This window comes from Carassius gibelio, chromosome B25 (assembly GCF_023724105.1).
Source record: "Carassius gibelio isolate Cgi1373 ecotype wild population from Czech Republic chromosome B25, carGib1.2-hapl.c, whole genome shotgun sequence".
NCBI classification, from domain to species: Eukaryota; Metazoa; Chordata; class Actinopteri; order Cypriniformes; family Cyprinidae; genus Carassius; species Carassius gibelio.
This window is the reverse complement of record NC_068420.1, coordinates 22,361,409-22,379,894: the sequence shown is the minus strand read 5'-3', so window position 1 is coordinate 22,379,894 and position 18,486 is coordinate 22,361,409. Positions and strand designations below refer to the sequence as shown.

At 37.2% G+C, this 18,486-nt stretch overlaps 2 protein-coding genes and 1 long non-coding RNA gene across 3 annotated transcripts; 2 read left to right on the top strand and 1 right to left on the bottom strand.

The window, feature by feature from the left end:
- Positions 1 to 22: 22 nt before the first annotated feature.
- On the top strand, positions 23 to 4,340 carry LOC128014378 (transmembrane protein 231). The gene is made up of 7 exons (XM_052597961.1): positions 23 to 593; positions 678 to 844; positions 1,304 to 1,432; positions 1,562 to 1,705; positions 1,954 to 2,035; positions 2,289 to 2,394; positions 3,548 to 4,340. Exons 1-7 carry the CDS (start codon positions 455 to 457, stop codon positions 3,708 to 3,710), a joined length of 930 nt encoding a protein of 309 aa, XP_052453921.1. The 5' UTR covers positions 23 to 454; the 3' UTR covers positions 3,711 to 4,340.
- LOC128014444 (uncharacterized) lies at positions 2,339 to 5,658 on the bottom strand. Its single transcript, XR_008183554.1, has 3 exons — positions 5,159 to 5,658; positions 4,696 to 4,896; positions 2,339 to 2,410 (listed from the first exon to the last, which is right to left on the bottom strand). It is a non-coding gene; the product is annotated as an uncharacterized LOC128014444 (long non-coding RNA).
- Positions 4,779 to 11,348, top strand: LOC128014369 (carbohydrate sulfotransferase 6). Its single transcript, XM_052597946.1, has 2 exons — positions 4,779 to 4,907; positions 9,983 to 11,348. Exon 2 carries the CDS (start codon positions 10,001 to 10,003, stop codon positions 11,201 to 11,203), a length of 1,203 nt encoding a protein of 400 aa, XP_052453906.1. The 5' UTR covers positions 4,779 to 4,907; positions 9,983 to 10,000; the 3' UTR covers positions 11,204 to 11,348.
- The last annotated feature ends 7,138 nt before the right edge of the window (positions 11,349 to 18,486 follow it).

The following is an 18,486-nucleotide window of genomic DNA, read 5'->3' as shown; positions in this document are numbered from 1 at the left end:
GACTACGCGATTACGTCAGGCGGGGCTTTACCATTCGCTCGATTCCGGGGTTGTTTTCTCACACGAGTTTGTAGATTTTGCAGCAGCTACATTAATTCTATAGCAGAAACCGAGTGATTAAACTAATAAGTTGTGTTTGTAAACGTGATTTTGATTACTTCATATCTAATAATTCGCATACTTCGCACAGGGCCGAGTTTCGCTCTGTTGCTATGGTGAACCGATGACGCCGCGCCACCGGAACAATCAGTGCGCGTGTTGTTCGTTTGCTACCGTAACTAATTCACTTGATTTAACGTTATTAGGCTTTTGTCCCAAAAGTGTTATACTATTAAGTCGAAATAGCCTTTTATTGACCGTGGCTGGTGCATATATTTGACTATGCAGGCCGGATATACACGCGCTTAATGGTGTTGGATGGGATTTCATATTTATTGCAAAATTATTAACAACAATGGCTTTTTATGACGTTTACACCCACCCCGCTTTAATAAGATACAGAACACGCGTTTGCACGAGAGCAACGCTGTTTGTCTGTGTGGTTTTATGTCTCACGTATATTTCGCCTCTTCTGGTGGCTTACAGAAGTCAAGGTAAGCTGTGTTTTATTCCGAGCAAATCCTTTCCAAGTTCCACAGATCTTGTGATGACAGGAATCCACTCTGCTTTACGAGCAGGCTTCTGGCTGAAGAGGAGCACATATGAAGAGCAAGCGGTCATTCAGTTCCAGTATGACATGATTGTGATCGGAGCCACAGACACAGCAGGGAGTTATATAGCCTGGAGCACGTTTCCCAACTTTAATCGACTGATGGGAGATCAGTTACGCATCCCAAATGTGTCTGTGAGAACTTAACTTTTTATGTCATTAATTTTTGTACTATTGTAATAATAAACTCTGTAAGCATCTATGCCAAAATCTCTGTAAACCAATCACAATCTGATGATCAATTATCTGAATATTGTGATGCATGGTTTGTTAGGAGGACAATAGTTGTTTGAGATACAACTATTTGAAAATCTGGAATCTGAGGGAGCAAAAAACAAAAACAAAATAAGAGAGAGAGAGAAAGAAAATCGCCTTTAAATTTGTCCAAATAAAGCAATGCATATTACTAAATAAAAAATTACGTTTTGATCTACTTACAATAGGAAATGTAGAAAATATCTTAATGGAATATGATCTTTACTTTATAGCCTAATGATTTTTGGCATAAAAGATAAATGTATAATTACAAATATACCTGAGCTATTTATGACTGCTTTAGTGCTCCAGGGTAACATGTTTTCTTTCCTTATTCAGGTTCAGGAGGAGGACAGAGACCAGGATGGGAAATCTGACCTTCTCACGCTCCAAATCAGCATCCCACTTAAGGCAGAAGAGCAGATGTTCGGGATTCAGCTCCTCCTTACCTTCTCATACCAGCTGTTTGTGTGTATTCAGTGCATTCCTACGCACCACAAATCAGATGCCTCACGCTAAATTGTGTTAATATCTTTCTCTATCTATAGCTCTACTCATATGACTTATCTGTCTCTCTGATTGTCTCTATCTGTCAAGCGAATGTCTACGGTTGTGATGCAGACGCTTGCCTTTGTGCAGCATTCCTCGCCTGTCCCAGGATCTCAGCTGTTCGTCTGTGGAGACCTGAGGCTAAACCAGCGCACCCCTCTTCCTCACCGAGGTCTCCATAGTATCTACAACGTGAGTATAACCCCAAAACCCCCATCGTATGACCTACGTACAGATTCATGTGATGATTCACTCGTGGTTGGAAATTTAGTTGGAAACCGGTTTGACTTGCGAAGCTGCAATGTTGTCAGAAGCATGTCAGCAGGAAGATCGTAAATAAAAAGAGATGGAATTATTTGGAACGTATTTTGATTCAAATGCAAATTGTGTTTTGCTGAAATCACATATTAATTTTAATGGCCTGTTTTTTCCATTGCTAGGTTTCACTGATCGATGCATCCAGTCCGTTTGCGAGTACATATGACCTGGCCAACATCATTCGACTCTACCAGCAGAGAAACTGTAAGATAAAGAACATTTCATTGTTGTTATTATAAATATGTCAAGAGCCTCTCTCGTCATCCTTGTTTTCGCTTCATTGCTTTCAAAAAGCAGAGATTTGTATTCACTATAGGCTGTATTTTTCAGTGACATCCTCAAGAATGCTGAGCTTATTTCTGTGTTCATCACCTACTGCTGGATTTTCTGTTTCTTTGTTATTGAATACTAAAACCTTATCTGTCAAATCTCTTTCAATTTTAAATGTCAATGTCAGTGACAGCTCACCTCTCGGGTGTCATTCCTGTGTGGACGGTGGGCAGAGCTGCGAATTCTCCCTTCCAGATCAGCGCCCAGATCAACTATCCGGTGGAGACTATTACATATCCTTCACAGTTTCTGATCAAAAATACAGAAAAAAGCTATATTTTAAAATATTATTACAATATAAAATAAAGTTTTTATTTTATTTTAATATACTTTGAAGCATAATGTATTTCTGTGATGCGCAGCTGTATTTTCAGCATCATTCCTCCAGTCTTCAGTGTCACACGATCTTCAGAAATCATTGTTATATGCTGATTTGATACTCAGTGTTGGAAAAAATTGTGCTGCCTAATATTTTTCCGGAATTTTTGAAGTTTATTCAAAATAGAAATCTTTTTTAACAATATAAATGTTATATTGTTAAATATATCGTTGCTAAATAAAAGTATTAATTTTTTATCAGTAAAGAAAGAAAAATGTACTGACCCCTAACTTTTTAATAGAAGTGTATATTATTTAAAAAAAATTGGATTTCAAATAAATGCTGTTCTTTTTACCTTTATTTTTCAATAGAGAATCCTGAAAAATAAACAACCGTACAATGTTTTCCAACACTGGTGATAAACAAGCATGTTAAAATAATCTCTTAAAGTGATCTGAACACAAGGGTGATTAAATTATATTTTTTGTCTTAATAATTCAATTAAATTCAAGTTTATTTGTATTGCGCTTTTTACGACACAAATCATTGCAAAGCAACTTTACAGAAAATTATGTTTCTACAATATTTAGTAGTGGCTTAAAAGTGGTGATCAGTTTATGTGCAAATGACAGGAATTTTCTGAAAAATGAATACAAGACATAGTCAACCAGACGAGGAACACTATTAACAGCAATTATTATATGATTGCATAGTAAGTAGCACTATTTGTTTACAAACAATCCCTTGTCTATAAAAGATTCTCTATTTCAGGGTATATAGTGCACGTTTTTTATGATTCATGACTGGTTACTAACATCAACCATCTGGTCTACAATCCTGATACCAGAAAAAGGGGGAAAACTTTTCTTTCGCATTGCATTATTTTGCTTTAAAACACATGACAGGAAATTGTATGTTTTTCAGTTTAGTCCCTCATAAGCACATATTGGACACATGAAGTGACTTTGAGTTGGAGATCTCACTTCCTGACTTCTGTGCATTCCTAGAGATCCACTCATGTTGGATTTGATCAACTCCGGTTTAATTTCCTTGACTGGTTTTTCTACCTATCTGCCGGGCTTCTGGGAAACGATCAAGTTTGCCTGGATTCAGTATGTCAGCGTCCTGCTCATCTTTCTTTGGGTTTTCCAGCGCATTCAAACATTCGTCTTTCAAAACCAGGTTTTACCAACCACCACAGTATTACCGTTTAAACAGCACAGCTCCTGAAAGTTTTTTCTTCTTTTCATTACCTTCATTTGTTGTTGAGGACTAGAGTTTGCTAATGTTTGTTTCTATATACATAGTTATCTTTGTTCAGTTCAAGTGCATTCATAAGGAATTCCCACCAGGATTCTTGTGGAGTCACTGGTTTTTCTGGTTTTAAAGGACTTCTTTAAAGGAGTTCTGCCGTATGTGTCGCAAACTATTATTTGCTTTGTTTAAAGACTAATAGAATAAATATTTCAAGCCAAAACCTCAAACAAAGCGTGTGGTGAACTCTGATTGTATATGATGACGTTAAAGACTACATGCTGATTGTTTCAAATACACAAGAATGAAAAGTCCTTGAGGTGACATTTTTTATGCGTTTCTGATTCCTCTTGGAGAATGAATAACAGCTCATCAATGCATAATACTCATCAACAAAGTTGCATTATTATGCTTGATGTCTAATCAGTGCTGTCTGTCACTTATATTTTACAATATTAGTATGGTGTTCTGCTACCTGCTTTGAGTTTGGATATTTAACGTTGCCGTTTGACAATAAATAATGTGATAAACATCCTCTGGAAGATTACTGTCAGTGGTTAAGAGAAAGAAAACAGATGAATAAAACTAATGTTGATTCAAACATCATACGTTTTCTTATGTTTCTCTTGTCTTCGTCTCAGTTGGCTCCACAGATAGACCTTCACAAATGTTGTTTATCTGATAATCTCTGTGCTAGCTGTTGTATTCTCCTCCACGTCCACCAATGAGATCAAGCACAGGAAGTTTGGCACAGTGGACAGGATGCAGATGTAATGTTTTCCTGTTCATTTATCCGTGTTGTGAAAGCATAATGCCTTATGAAGCTCTTTCAGAATCAGTGAATTTACATTTGTATCATACATGGATTTAATTGGTGTATATCCATTTTTTAGGAAAACTTGGATAAAGCTAGGTTAGCTGGATAACATTGTGTATTTTTTAATATACAGAAGTTAGTTACATTGAGCTTGCTATTATTCCTAACACAAAGGAATAGACAAAGCGTCCACTCCGAGAAGTCCTTCTTGGGGTCATCTTGCAGAAGGCTGCTCACTGGTAGCCCCGCCCACCGCCTGCCAATCACTCTTAAAGGCCACGTCTCAGCTTTTTTCACATCCAGTTTTACAGCAGAAACCTTTCATCCCTGAATGCGAGCGCATTGCTGAGCAGAAGGTAAGGCACGAATTAATAATATACAGCTTCTGCTATAGACATACAGTATCACATTAATATATGTATTTGTGGGGTGACTCTTAAAATGATCTGTTTGTGACTGGAGTGTGTGTGGGAGACTTTTCCCGAGAAGTCCTGTAAGAGGATGGTTGTGAAGATGAAGCAGCCGAGCCTCGTTTATCTCAGTGGAAGACTAATATAACACGTTTGTGTTCTCCGGCGATTTGGACCAAACAAGAATATTACTCAACTACTCGTATTGTAGAAGCATTTTGTAGCTCAAAAGATGAATTGTTGGTTTGTCTAATGTCTCAGAATAGGTGCGTTCAGTGTGTTGGGCATCACGGTGCGCTTCTGGAGTCCCGTGACGGTGATTAGTTATCAGTCTCGCTAGGTTTACATTGTGTGTCGCGACCTTGGAAAGAAAAGTAACTTTTCAACTTTTTTTTTTTTTTTTTTTTCTCAAATGTTTAGGTACCAGATGGGTAACTAACAAACAAACGAACTCTGATCATATTACTCCTTTATCACAATATTTCCCACCTGTTTCTGGGAGTCAGGTGTGCAACGCTCTTAAAGCGACAGTCCTCCAAGAAAATCCTGTCATTACCGAGTCCCTCGTCATGATGCGTCAAACTAGTACTATTTTTGTTTTTGTAAAACACTCTAAATTGGCGTGTGTGTGTCGTGCAATATATTCAACGCTTTGTAACTATAGAAAGGCTTTATGTGAGCAACAACCCACACTTAATATGACCGATGAGAGCGAAAACGGTTTCAGTAAATAATCGTTATGGTTTCTTCCTCAGACAGCTATTGCATTGCCTCTGAAAACTTACAAAGTAGCCTACAAGCCGATGGACCGCTATTATAAATTCTGCGAAACGCTATTGTGTTTCACGGAAGAAATCCGGTATTACTGGATTAACATACCAGTTTTGATCAACTGTCGCTTTAAAAATGTTTAAAAGCAGCATGTTTTGAGAGCGGTCAGTAGCATTGACATTGTGCTCGTTTGTGTTGTTTTCAGAGGGAAGTTTTCCTTTGGTACAGTGTGCGATGCCTTTCCATTTGCATTTAATTTAATATCTGTGCGTGCAGTGTTCAGTCATAGGCCTGTTAATTTGATGTGGATAACGCGATCTGTGTGAAATGCTGAAACCAAGATCATCTTTTGCTCAATTGGGAAGAGTCGAGGAGCAAGCCCCCGTTTTATTATTGGATTTCCTCAAGGTTTCGCTAGTTTTAATAGAAGATTGACTGTCATCTGCTGGTTAGATGTAGTAAGACAGCTCGTTTCTCAAAGGAAATCATTATTCTATCCTAGTGTTGTCACATGGACATCTAAAGAGAGAGATAAAGGGAGAGAACTGCATGTCTGATGGTCAATCTTTCCACTGAGGTGTGTGCCAAAATAAATGCATAAAGTGACTGAGCATTGCTTTTAGTAGGCTGTTTTATCTCTTAGATTTGACCTAATAGGGGTTACTGATCTAGCTTGAAATAAAGCTGATTCTGATTGAGCTTTAATTTACTTCCCAAAGCAGTTTGCACTTCCATTTGGCTCTTGGTTTTTTTCTTTCTAACTTTGATCAGGTATTTACAGAAGTACTAAAAGTAACTTCCCTTGATATTCAGGCTCATTTTTTTATTATAGTTGTTCACAGGTGTTTCATACACTGCAAAAAGAGATGTTAAAGTTGACACATGCACAATTTTAATACATATTTAACAGTTTGTGTGTTAAGATGGATCACACATCTGTGTAGTGTCATTCATCTTATGATGCACGAAAGTATCGTCCCGTCATCAGTACTGGATATAGAAACCGCTGATGATCTGGAGTCCGATGTCAGTTGTGAGGTGACCGTTACGAGCTCATGCATCAAGATTGATGGAAAAACATCAGGTTGTGTTCTGGCAGAATGCAAATATGTAAGCAAAACTGTAAATTTGCAGAGTAGAGTTGTCACTTTACAAAAAAAATAAAATAAAATGAATAAATACATGGAGGGAAGTCGAAATTAAATAGTGACTTTACAAAAATACCATATAAAGCTTACTACAGTCTGTCGTACAGTCTATTTAAAAAAGTTAATACATTTAATTTCAAGTACAGAGTAGCGGAGTTGTGGCCTAGTGGTTAGAGAGTTTGACTCCTAACCCTAGGGCTGTGAGTTCGAATCTCGGGCTGGCAATACCACGACTGAAGTGCCCCCAACTGCTCCCCGGCCGCCGCAGCATAAATAAATTACATGTTATCTTACCACTAAGAGTTCTTAATAGCAGTAAAAGTTTGTCACGAAGTTCTCTCTTAAAACCTGTTCTAACTGCTGAGACAAACTTTTACTGAGGAATAGAGACACATCTTAAGCTCAGAGTAAGGGCAGGGTGGATTATGTCAGTGACGTGACATTCAGCCAAGTATGATGACCCATACTCAGAATTTGTGCTCTGGATTTAACCCATCCAACGTGAACACACACACACACACGGAGCAGTGGGCATCATTTATGCTGCGGCTCCCGGGGATCAGTTGGGGGTTCAGTGCCTTGCTCAAGGGCACCTCAATCGTGGTATTGCCAGCCCGAGACTCAAACCCACTAGCCACTAGGCCATGCCCCCCCCCCCCCCCCCCAGTAACTACGCACACAGTGCTTGAATGATAGTCTGTCAAATCATGACATTATGTTGCATATTCAAAAAGGTTTAAAAAATCAGGAAAAGTGTCACTAATTATGTTTAGTTATTGTCAGCATCTTAGATGTGTGCTGCTCAGAAACTGTTAGTGAATATGCATATAAACATCCTTTTAATAAACCCAGTGAATAATCATGGCTGAGAGTAAGACATGCGAACGTAAAAGATATCCAAACTGGATACAAGAGCTGTTATGTCTTGCGGAGCTGATTAATGAAAACAAGTTGGGATAACCTCCAAAACCAAAGGCGATGCCTTTATAAAAGGTCATTATTGTCTAATGTTTCTAAAATGTTTGCGATCAGAGGCAGATTACCAGCAACATCAATCTTAGGAAAGTTTGTGGTTTCGTCTTAGTGACTTAGGAGTCCTCTTCACTACTCCTAACCTTTTACAGATTCAGGAGCTCGTTTTAGAGAGAAAACTTTGGGAGTCATAAATTTAGGATTCACAAGCCCATTATTTTTGAGATATGAGCTACTTTTAGACTTGATGTTTTGTGAATACAGGCCCTGATTTTTAGAAAGTAAATGTAAAAATAACGTTTGTTAACCGAAGTATAGAATATGGTACATAAGGCTTTTTAGAAATCATTGTACACTTCTCAATTATCATTGTGTTGCCTTTCTTTATGTGTGCCCCCCCACCAAAATACAGATTTTGTACCATTAAATCCACAGCAAACAATTTAGGGTTTTTCCCTCAAGTATAAGTTCCACGTTCTTCAATATCATACTATGAGAGCCATAAAAGCCTGATGGATTACATATGATATTCAAATAAATTCAGTCCCAAAAGGAGTTTCATTTCCAAAAATTACATTTCTCTATTATTTATTATGTCAGGCTTTATAAGGTTAAAGCTATCAAAACTTGTGTTTAGGGTTAGTAGACCAAGTTAACATATACTTGCAAAAGTTTCTCATTGTCGGTATGTTGTGGACCAATCAAATAAAGTGTGATCAGATATTAATCAGACGGTCTACTAATACACTAATGACTGCTAGTAGACCTGTAGTTTCTTACTGTTAGGAGAATCTAAAGTGGAATATCAAAATAGTATTACCTATTTATATTATAGAAGTGTATTTAATTTACCAACGTGTGTGTATGAATTTATATGTACTTCATTTTACTGACTCCAAATCATGCCTTTTAAGTAATTTGCTCTTTAAAAACTGATCATCCTTCGATGGATTGTATTTGAACCAAAGTGGCCCATCACCGAATCCGTTCTGTAGTGTTCGCTGGGGTCCAGGCCATGTTGGGCTTTCAGGAAACGAGCGACTGATGCAGCTGCAAATCAGGAAGTGAACGCATGTCAACTTCCTCCCTCAGAGATCAGACCTGTTATTAATCAATATGTATTAAATAAGCGGTGAGAAGGGTGGGATACATGTAAATAATTAATTACATGAAATGCATCCAGGAATTTCAAACAGATTTTTAATCCCTTTTAAATCTATCAGTGGTATTTAGCAGAGGTGGCATAGGTCACACAAGACTGACTCGTGCATGTTTGCTTTAAGTTGAAGACCCTAGTTAATACATGTTCTGTAAGATTCCCCTTTCTGGCATTTCATTGGACTATCCAGCTTTAAATGTGTATATAGAAAACTACCTTAAACTACCTTAAATCCGAGCACCTTAAACCGAGTCCTCAGCCATTTTCTAGAATAGACGCATTTATTAAACACATTTATATGACCCTCTATCTCTGGCGCTAATTCTAATTCTGCTAAAAACAAACAAAAAAACAAAAACTTGCACTAGCTTCTCTAATCTCTTCATTTATTGTCGAATTAAAAGAAAAGAGATGGTCAGAATACAAAGCAAAAAAGTCCTCCAACACTAGCTTGGTCTATTCTTTTTCTATCTATTTGCTTTTTATATTTTTATGTGTACTGTGTTAAGCTCACGGAGACTTGTTATAGCACTTGCATATCATTGCTCTTTTGTTGATTTTGATTGCTTCCACTGTCCTCATTTGTACATCGCTTTGGATAAAAGCATCTGCTGAATGACTAAATATGAAGTTATTTAGGCTAGTCTACTTTTTTTTTTCCAAAAGCTTAAGATCTTTTACATAGATTAATTATAAAAGTTCTAGTGTATTGCAGCTCTTAACTATTTTATAAATGGTTTTTGCCATGAAAATATCCTAAGATGCTGACATGGCATTAAATAAGAAATCTACTACTACTAATATAGCCTACACACACACACAATACAAATATACACTACACACATTTATGTAAACAAAAACCTTTACTTTAGATGTGATTTATTTAATTCACTAAGTAAAACTAATCCTTTATTTGAATAAGATTGTTTAAAGCTTTAGGGCATTAAAGTATGCCTGTGCTTGCTCCGCAGGTGAATAAAGCAGACAGTATGCTGCGGTGGAGAGTGTCGAAGCCCACCGTGCTGAGTCTGGTGTTAATCCAGGCGGCTGCAGTGGTGCTTCTGTACGGATGGTACAGCCGTCCACCGTCTCCAAACACGGCTGCGTCCGAGGGCAAGGTGCATGTGCTGCTGCTGTCCTCATGGAGATCCGGCTCCTCGTTCCTGGGCCAGGTGTTCAACCAGCATCCGGATGTCTTTTACCTGATGGAGCCCGGCTGGCACGTGTGGACGTCTATCCAGAAGGCCGGCGCACGCAGTATGCGGATGGCGGTGCGCGATATGATTCGCAGCATCTTTCAATGTGACATGTCGGTGATGGACGCTTACATGCCCCAGCCGCGCAACGTCTCCAACCTCTTCATGTGGAGCCACAGCCGCGCGCTCTGCTCTCCACCCGCTTGTTTTCTCACGGCGCGCGACGAGATTAGCAAAGAGCAAGACTGCAAGCTGCACTGTGACACGCAAGGTTTGAAGCTCGCCGAGGCGGCGTGTCGGACTTACAGCCATGTGGTGCTAAAAGAGGTGCGTTTCTTCGAGTTGGAGTCACTGTATCCACTATTGCGCGACCCGAGTTTGGATCTGCGCATCATCCATCTGGTTCGTGATCCTCGAGCGGTACTTCGTTCCCGCGAGCAGTCGGTCAAAGCCCTGCTCAAAGACAGTGCTATAGTCCTGGAGCAGGCTAATGTCCCGGAAAAGGATAAATCTTATCAGGTCCTGCAGGAGATTTGTCGCAGCCATGTGCGAATTTATGAAACCGCCATGTTAAAGCCACCTGATTTCCTAAGGGGGCGCTATAAGATGGTCCGTTATGAGGATCTAGTGCGCAACACGCTGTCTGAGATCGAAGCCATGTATGAGTTTGTGGGTTTGGAGCTGACCGAAGAGTTGCAGGAGTGGATCTACCGCATCACACATGGGAAGGGCAAGGGAACGAGGAAGGAGGCCTTCAAGATCACCTCGCGAAACGCTGAGGACGTCTCCCTGGCTTGGCGAACCACCTTACCGTTTGAGAAGGTCCAGCGCATCCAGAAGGTCTGCAAAGGAGCCATGACTCTGCTGGGATATAAGACTGTGGACAGTGAGAAAGAGCAGAAGCTGCTGAATTTAGACGTGATGGCCCCGCGAGAGCGCTATCAGTTCAGCTGGCTACCCTCGAAAAGCACAACCGCGAAAGTATCGAAAACATAAGAACTGTGGCATTTGCCCTTCGGATTTGTTCTCGTTCGCTTCATACAAAAGGACAATCGAACTTGAGTGTGCCATTGAGCTGCAGAGAACAGGACACTAGAGCAATAAAGCGCTGTTCTCTTCCTTTGCACAGCTTTTAACACTGGATGCTGTTTTTGAAGAAATTATGGTCCAATAATGAACTTCAAGATGTATTGACACAGAAACTATGGTGTTTTTTAGTTTGTGTAAAGAACATTGCATTTCAAATTGATGTTGTGGATGCAGGTTGAATCAGATTGACCAGTTCAGAGCAGACGTCACAGTTAGCATTGTGGTGGCAGAAAAACACTGGTAACAAGTGGAGGGAAAAAAGGTAGCACTCTATTTTACAGTCCTGGTTCTCCTGTACATGGTATGTACTTATTATAGTAATATCAATAATTATTAACCCTGAACCGAACCCTACCCTTCTTTAGATTTAGATTACCAGTACTTTATTAGGTACTTGCACTCTAGGTACATGAAGGTGCATGTATTGTAAGATAAAGTGCAACCAAATTTTTTTTTTTAGTTTTGTGCCTTTGGATCACAGAATTGGAATGCAAGTTTATCCTCCAGTTTCACAGGTTTAAGCCTAGACCCATACTAAAATGCAAATCTGAGTGGTTTCAACTGAAAGAAACTAGTACTGACTGATCTTAAAATATCTCTAGATGAAAACCAAGGTTTGTGTGTTTTTTGTTTTTTTTGTTTATATATATATATATATATATATATATATATATATATATATATGCGCGCCTATTTTACAAAGAAATACATAAATGTCCTAATTGAACCATGGCTTAACCCTGGCTTAGTCTGAGCCCTGTCTGTGAAACCAGGACTAAGTCTCCTAGTTTGAACTCTATTCAACTCAACAACAGTGAGTTTGTAAATTCTGAGAACAAAAACAATTGTGGCATACAAACTCATGGGAAAAGGTTTTTTTCTCTCAACGGAAATATGAGAATAAAGCCATCATTTTAAAATATAAACTCAAATTTGCTTTTTTATTATTCAATTATATGGCTTTCATAGACCGCTAATTAAAAACTGTAATTTTCTGCCACCAGGTAGGCTCCGCAAACAACAACAAAAAAACATGTCGACATTTTTGCAATAACAAAATTCGACTGTGTTTCTCGTGTTTGTGTAATGCCATTCAGCTTTCCATGGATTTACAGAGACTCTCACTGCATGAAGCTGAATACCAACGTCATTGTGAAGAAAGTAGTTCCTGGAGATCCACTGTCCCGCAGAGTCGGGCTTCAAACCTAACCAAACACACCTGAACTTCTGATCACTCAAAAACTCTCAGACTGGATGTGCTTGAGCAGTTTACACCATGGGACACGGGAGCAGGGGTCAAGACCTAGGAAGTAGTTAATAATTGATTGTATGTTAAGATGTCATTGTGTCAAGTGTTATTAGTTTTGTTAGCTTAAGACCAGGTGTTGTTCATGTTCTCGCTGGATTTAGACTTTAATCAAAAAAAAAAAAAAGGACCAACTCCGATTGGATGTGCCTTTTTTTTTTTTTTGGTTGCCCATCAGTTGAATCCTTGCTACAAGTTGCTGTGAAGCACTTTGCTTAACTGAACAAAGAAAGACACATCCAAAAGTGGATAGATGTGGGCGCAAAAGCCAAAAATAATGCAGAAATTTTACACAAATGACAGGATCTAATTGCCTAAAAAGTTCCCACAAAGCTCCTATAAGCAGGATTTCAGCGCATTCAGGTCTAAATGCAAAGTAAAAACATTTAATCAATGACATACAATTGATCGAGTATGTAAGTTATGGGAATAGCCTAATATTGGATTTAATATGAAGATATTTAGGAGACCGTTAAACAATATAAAGTTTTGGTTAATTCTATTACTTGGAGAAAAGATTGTTTATGCCGTTATTATTTATTACACACAAGGGCCAAAAGAGTTGTTGCTGCCAGTCTATAGATCGAGAGAAGCCTGTGCTTTACACCGGGTCAGAAGAAGGAAAACTCTTCTTCACTCAGTTATGGTTACACGTGGCACTGCCTTATTTTCTCCCTTGTTTTACAAGACAAAATACATGCAGATTCAAGAGACTGTCTTACACTTTCACTTAGAATCTGAATTTATCTTGTTTTGAGGATGTTTAGTTACTGTGCTGGAAAGCAAAGTGAAGATGCTCATTTTAAAATCACAGTTTGTCTGTGTACCAAAATGCTTGAGTGAGAGAGAGTACTCTTAAAGGTTCAGTGTTAGCTAAAGCAATTGGAAGAAAATCAGCTTCAGGTAGGTTAATGTTCTGATTATATCCATTAGAGAGAGAAAACCGATTATGATGTTATTCGTGTGTTTATATGCTCTTAAATATTTAAATACTTAAATGTTTTCAAAATGAATTAATTTGAAGAGGAAAAGGATTTTTTTTTTTTTTTTGAGGTCTGCAGATTTGTTTATATTTACTGAATGTGATAAAAAAAAAACATGCTCAAGGCTTTTAAAAGTGAAAATGTATATATTGATTAGAGTAAAAAAAAAAAAAAAAAAGTTATGATGCCAAATTAACATTTTTCTATGCCGTATGTGCTAGGCTGTCACTAACCGATGTTGAAGAAGTGTTGATAAAGTGTTGTACAGACACTGCTTTATGATTTTATGACTTGTTTGATTGTGGTAAACCCGGATATCAGATGCACGTCTGTGTTTTGCAGTTCTGTGGTACTGCTTTGTTTGTCCTTTGCATAAATGGCTTTTATTATTCTTTGTACCTGTTCTCTAGAATTTCTCTGTATACACTGACATTTGAAACCTAATGTGATCAAATGTAAACAATTTTAAAATTGATTTACTTTTTGTTATGCTAATTGAGGTATTGTCGTTTTGTGAGGTAATGTTTGATTTCAATGGATGTTGGTATTTTATAGTGTTTTATTATGTTTGAATCACATTGATTTATATTCAACACATCATGTCTTAAATCAGTTAAAGTGTAAATGAAAATAAAGGTAGCACAAGATCAAGAGTCTCTTGTGTGACTAGAAAATATATTTTGTTGACTTGTGATCAAAAGAGAAGTCTGATAATGCATCCATTACAATCTATTAAGTTATACAAACTATACAGGAAGAGAATAAGCTTTTAGAAGTGAAACCATGGTACCCCTTTAGCTTGTCAGTATTTATACTTGGCTTCAGTACGTTTTCTCTATAGGTTTATAATTAATGTTGGTCTTTTGATTGTTTGCACCATTATGCATCATTCCGAAATTTGTCAGTCTGATCAATGTGGAGTAAAAATGTTTAGGTACCTTTACACACTTTCTTTGTCAACTGATCATTTAAACCCTGTTTTAATAATAAAAGCTTTTATTTCTGTACAAAAGACCAATATCGTTAATACGGAGTTAGTTATAAATATAATAACGTGACTCTAACCCTCACAGAAATCATTTAGCATTTTTATAACCTTGTTTACTTTATAAAGCGAAGGTTTTATCAATATCAATGTCAGCATGTGGTGTTTCCAGCAGCTGCTTTAAGTCCTATGGTGCATCTCATCCCCATGAACTGCTCTAGATTTTCCAGTTCTTGCTGTGATGTGTTGCTCCACTTTTCTACCAAGGCACTTGCAAGTTACATTTCTGTGGGGATGCATAGACAGTCCTTCCTATATCCTAAGTTTTAGGCCCTGTTACATTCAACACTGCATACAGAGTGTTGCAATAGGTATTTATGGTTCATTAAACAAGATTGACATTTTTTTTTTGTCATGCTTTGATGAATAAGTGTTATGTTCAGGCTTACAATGGTTTAGAGGCTTCTACACCATTATTCATCTATCATTTCCCTTTGATTAAGTTATGGATAGGTTTAGGACAATTTTTTTGGACAGGAATGATGTTTTAGAATCAAGACGTTTCTCATGTTTTAAAGGCTATGTAAATATATTAGGTAAAGTAATATATCTACAATTAATTGGACCTATTCCTACAGATTCCACAGTTCTTCAGTTCTTCTACATTGTTTAGCAGTGAGGTCATCACAAAGTATTTTGTTTGCTCAAAAATGACTCACGCTTATAAATTTCAGGTTCTTTAAGTGTGTCTTCGGTTCCATGAAGAACCTTTTACATCCATGGAACCTTTTCCAAAAATAATATGAAAAAAAAAGGTTTATTTACAGCATAGTGGAAAAAGATTCTTCAGATCCTTCAAATGTTCTCATTCTTCACAGCAAGAAAAGCTTTCACTGAAAGCTTATTTTTGGAACCCAGAAAAGTTCTTTTTTGGCATCACCATAAGAACCTTTTTGGAATCTCTATTTTTAAGAGTGTATAAGGAACTCTGTACCAACAGCAGTTTTAAAGTTCTATCATTATCATAAATTACTCAACACCACCCTCCTGAGGTTACAGCAGTGGTTGTTCATCTCTGTTTAAAAAAAAGGCCCCTTTTAAACGTTTGATTTAAGTTATTGTTATTCTCTCTACTTGCAGTAGTTATTTTCAAATAAAATGTTTTCCATATCTTTTCCTTTAAGAAATTATAATTAAATGGGAGTGGATTGGGTGTTGAAGGGATATACTAAGTAATACATGAGTATAAATAACCACAATAAATTAATGCACAGATTGTAATTCACCCATGATTTCTGTTAGTGTTACAAACCACCCTGGCTGTATTTCCAACATCACACAATAAATCTTTTTAAGAAATATATAATATAGATTGTGTATACACAAACTGTTATTTTGGTGATCATGAAATCAATGACAGCACTAGTACATGCCCATGAAAAGGTTTTTGCTCCGTTGCTGTGTTTTTTTTAAATTATTTTTCCCTCTTAAGACATTCAGATCCTCAAATACAAAATGCAGTAAAAAAAAAAAAAAAAAAAAAAAAAAAAAATGAAATCACTCCCTCCTGTTAAATCATGAAAGAACTGTGATTAGTCAAGTCAGCTTTATTTATATAGTGCTTTTAACAATACAGATTGTGTCAAAGCACTTTACAGTATTAAATAGAAAAATAGTGTGTCAATAATGCAGAAGGACAATAGTAAACACTCAACTTTTAGTTAAAGGAAGTTTTTAACTAAAATTCATTATTTAATTCAGTGATGTACCATACAGACTTTTTTAAAGAGTTTGGTTATTTTACATCCGAGTTAGTTCTGGCTGCAGATAAAGTTATAATAGTTGGTGATTTTAATATCCATGTTGATAATGAAAAAGATGCATTGGGATCAGCATTTATAGACATTCTGAACTCTACTGGGGTTAGACAACGCGTTACAGGACCTACTCATTGTCGAAATCATACTCTAGATTTAATACTGTCACATGGAATTGATGTTGATAGTGTTGAAATTATGCAGCCAAGTGATGATATCTCAGATCATTATTTAGTTCTGTGCAAACTTCATGTAGCCAAAATTGTAAATTCTACTTCTTGTTACAAGCATGGACGAACCATCCCTTCTACCACAAAAGACTGCTTTTTAAGTTATCTTCCTGATGTATCCAAATTCCTTAGCATATCCAAAAAACCTCAGAACAACTCTTATGATGTAACAGAAACTATGGACTCTCTCTTTTCTAGCACTTTAAATACAGTTGCTCCTTTACGCTTAAGGAAGGTAAAGGATAACAGTTTGACACCATGGTATAATGAGCGTACTCGCAGCCTAAAGAGAGCAGCCTGAAAAATGTAGCGCAGCTGGAGGAAAACAAAACAAGAGGTATTTCGTATTGCTTGGCGGGAAAGTAACCTATCCTACAAAAAAGCATTAAAAACTGCTAGAGCCGATTACTTTTTTTCCTTTTTTAGAAGAAAACAAACATAACCCCAGGTATTTATTCAGTACAGTGGCTAAATTAACGAAAAATAAAGCTTCAACAAGTGTTGACATTTCCCAACACCACAGCAGTAATGACTTTATGAACTACTTTACTTCTAAAATCTATACTTTTAGAGATAAAATTGCAACCATTCAGTCGTCAGCTACAGTATCACATCAGATAGGGGAACTATAGACCCCCTGAGGAACAGTTCCACTCATTCTCTACTATAGGAGAGGAAGAATTGTATAAACTTGTTAAATCTTATAAACCAACAACTTGTATGTTAGACCCTATACCATCTAAGCTCCTAAAGAGGTGCTTCCAGAAGTCATAGATCCTCTTCTGACTATTATTAATTCCTCAGTGTCATTAGGATATGTCCCCAAAACCTTCAAACTGGCTGTTATTAAGCCTCTCATCAAAAAAACACAACTTGACCCCAAATAACTAGTTCATTATAGACCAATCTTAAATCTCCCTTTTCTGTCCAAGATACTACAAAAGGTGGTATCCTCACAATTATATTCCTTCTTAGAGAAAAATTGTATATGTGAGGATTTCCAGTCAGGATTTAGACAGTATCATAGTACTGAGACTGCTGTCCTTAGAGTTACAAATGATCTGCTCTTATCATCTGATCATGGGTGTATTTCTCTATTAGTTTTATTGGATCTTAGTGCTGCGTTTGACACAATTGACCACAACATTCTTTTGCATAGACTTGAACACTTTGTTGGCATTAATGGAAGTGCATTAGCATGGTTTAAATCGTACTTATATGACCGCCATCAGTTCGTAACAGTGAATGAAGATGTATCATATCGATCACAAGTGCAGTATGGAGTACCTCAAGGCTCAGTACTAGGGCCACTACTCTTCACGCTTTATATGCTACCCTTGGGAGATATCATCAGGAAACATGGTGTTAGTTTTCACTGTTATGCTGATGATACTTAGCTCTATATTTCTTCAAGGCCCGGTGAAACACACCAATTTGAAAAACTAATGGAATGCATAGTCGATATAAAAAACTGGATGACAAGTAATTTCTTACAGCTAAATTCTGAAAAAACAGAGGTGTTAATTATAGGATCTAAAAACTCTGCTTGTAATAACCTAGAACACTGTCTAAGACTTGATGGTTGCTCTGTCAATTCTTCGTCATCAGTTAGGAACCTAGGTGTTCTATTTGAGAAGGAGAGTGCACCCTCAAAAATCTAAATTATAACAGGAGTTTTGACCTTTGTTTAAAAAAAAGACTTCATTACCCTTTTCATTTTAGAAATCATCAGAAATTATACATCGACTGAAAACGTAAAATTTCTAAATCCATCCTTTAAAACCCATTTTAAAATCAGACATTGCATTACCATGTAAATGGTACATCAATATCATGATACAAAATCTTTTCAGTCATGAATTATACAAA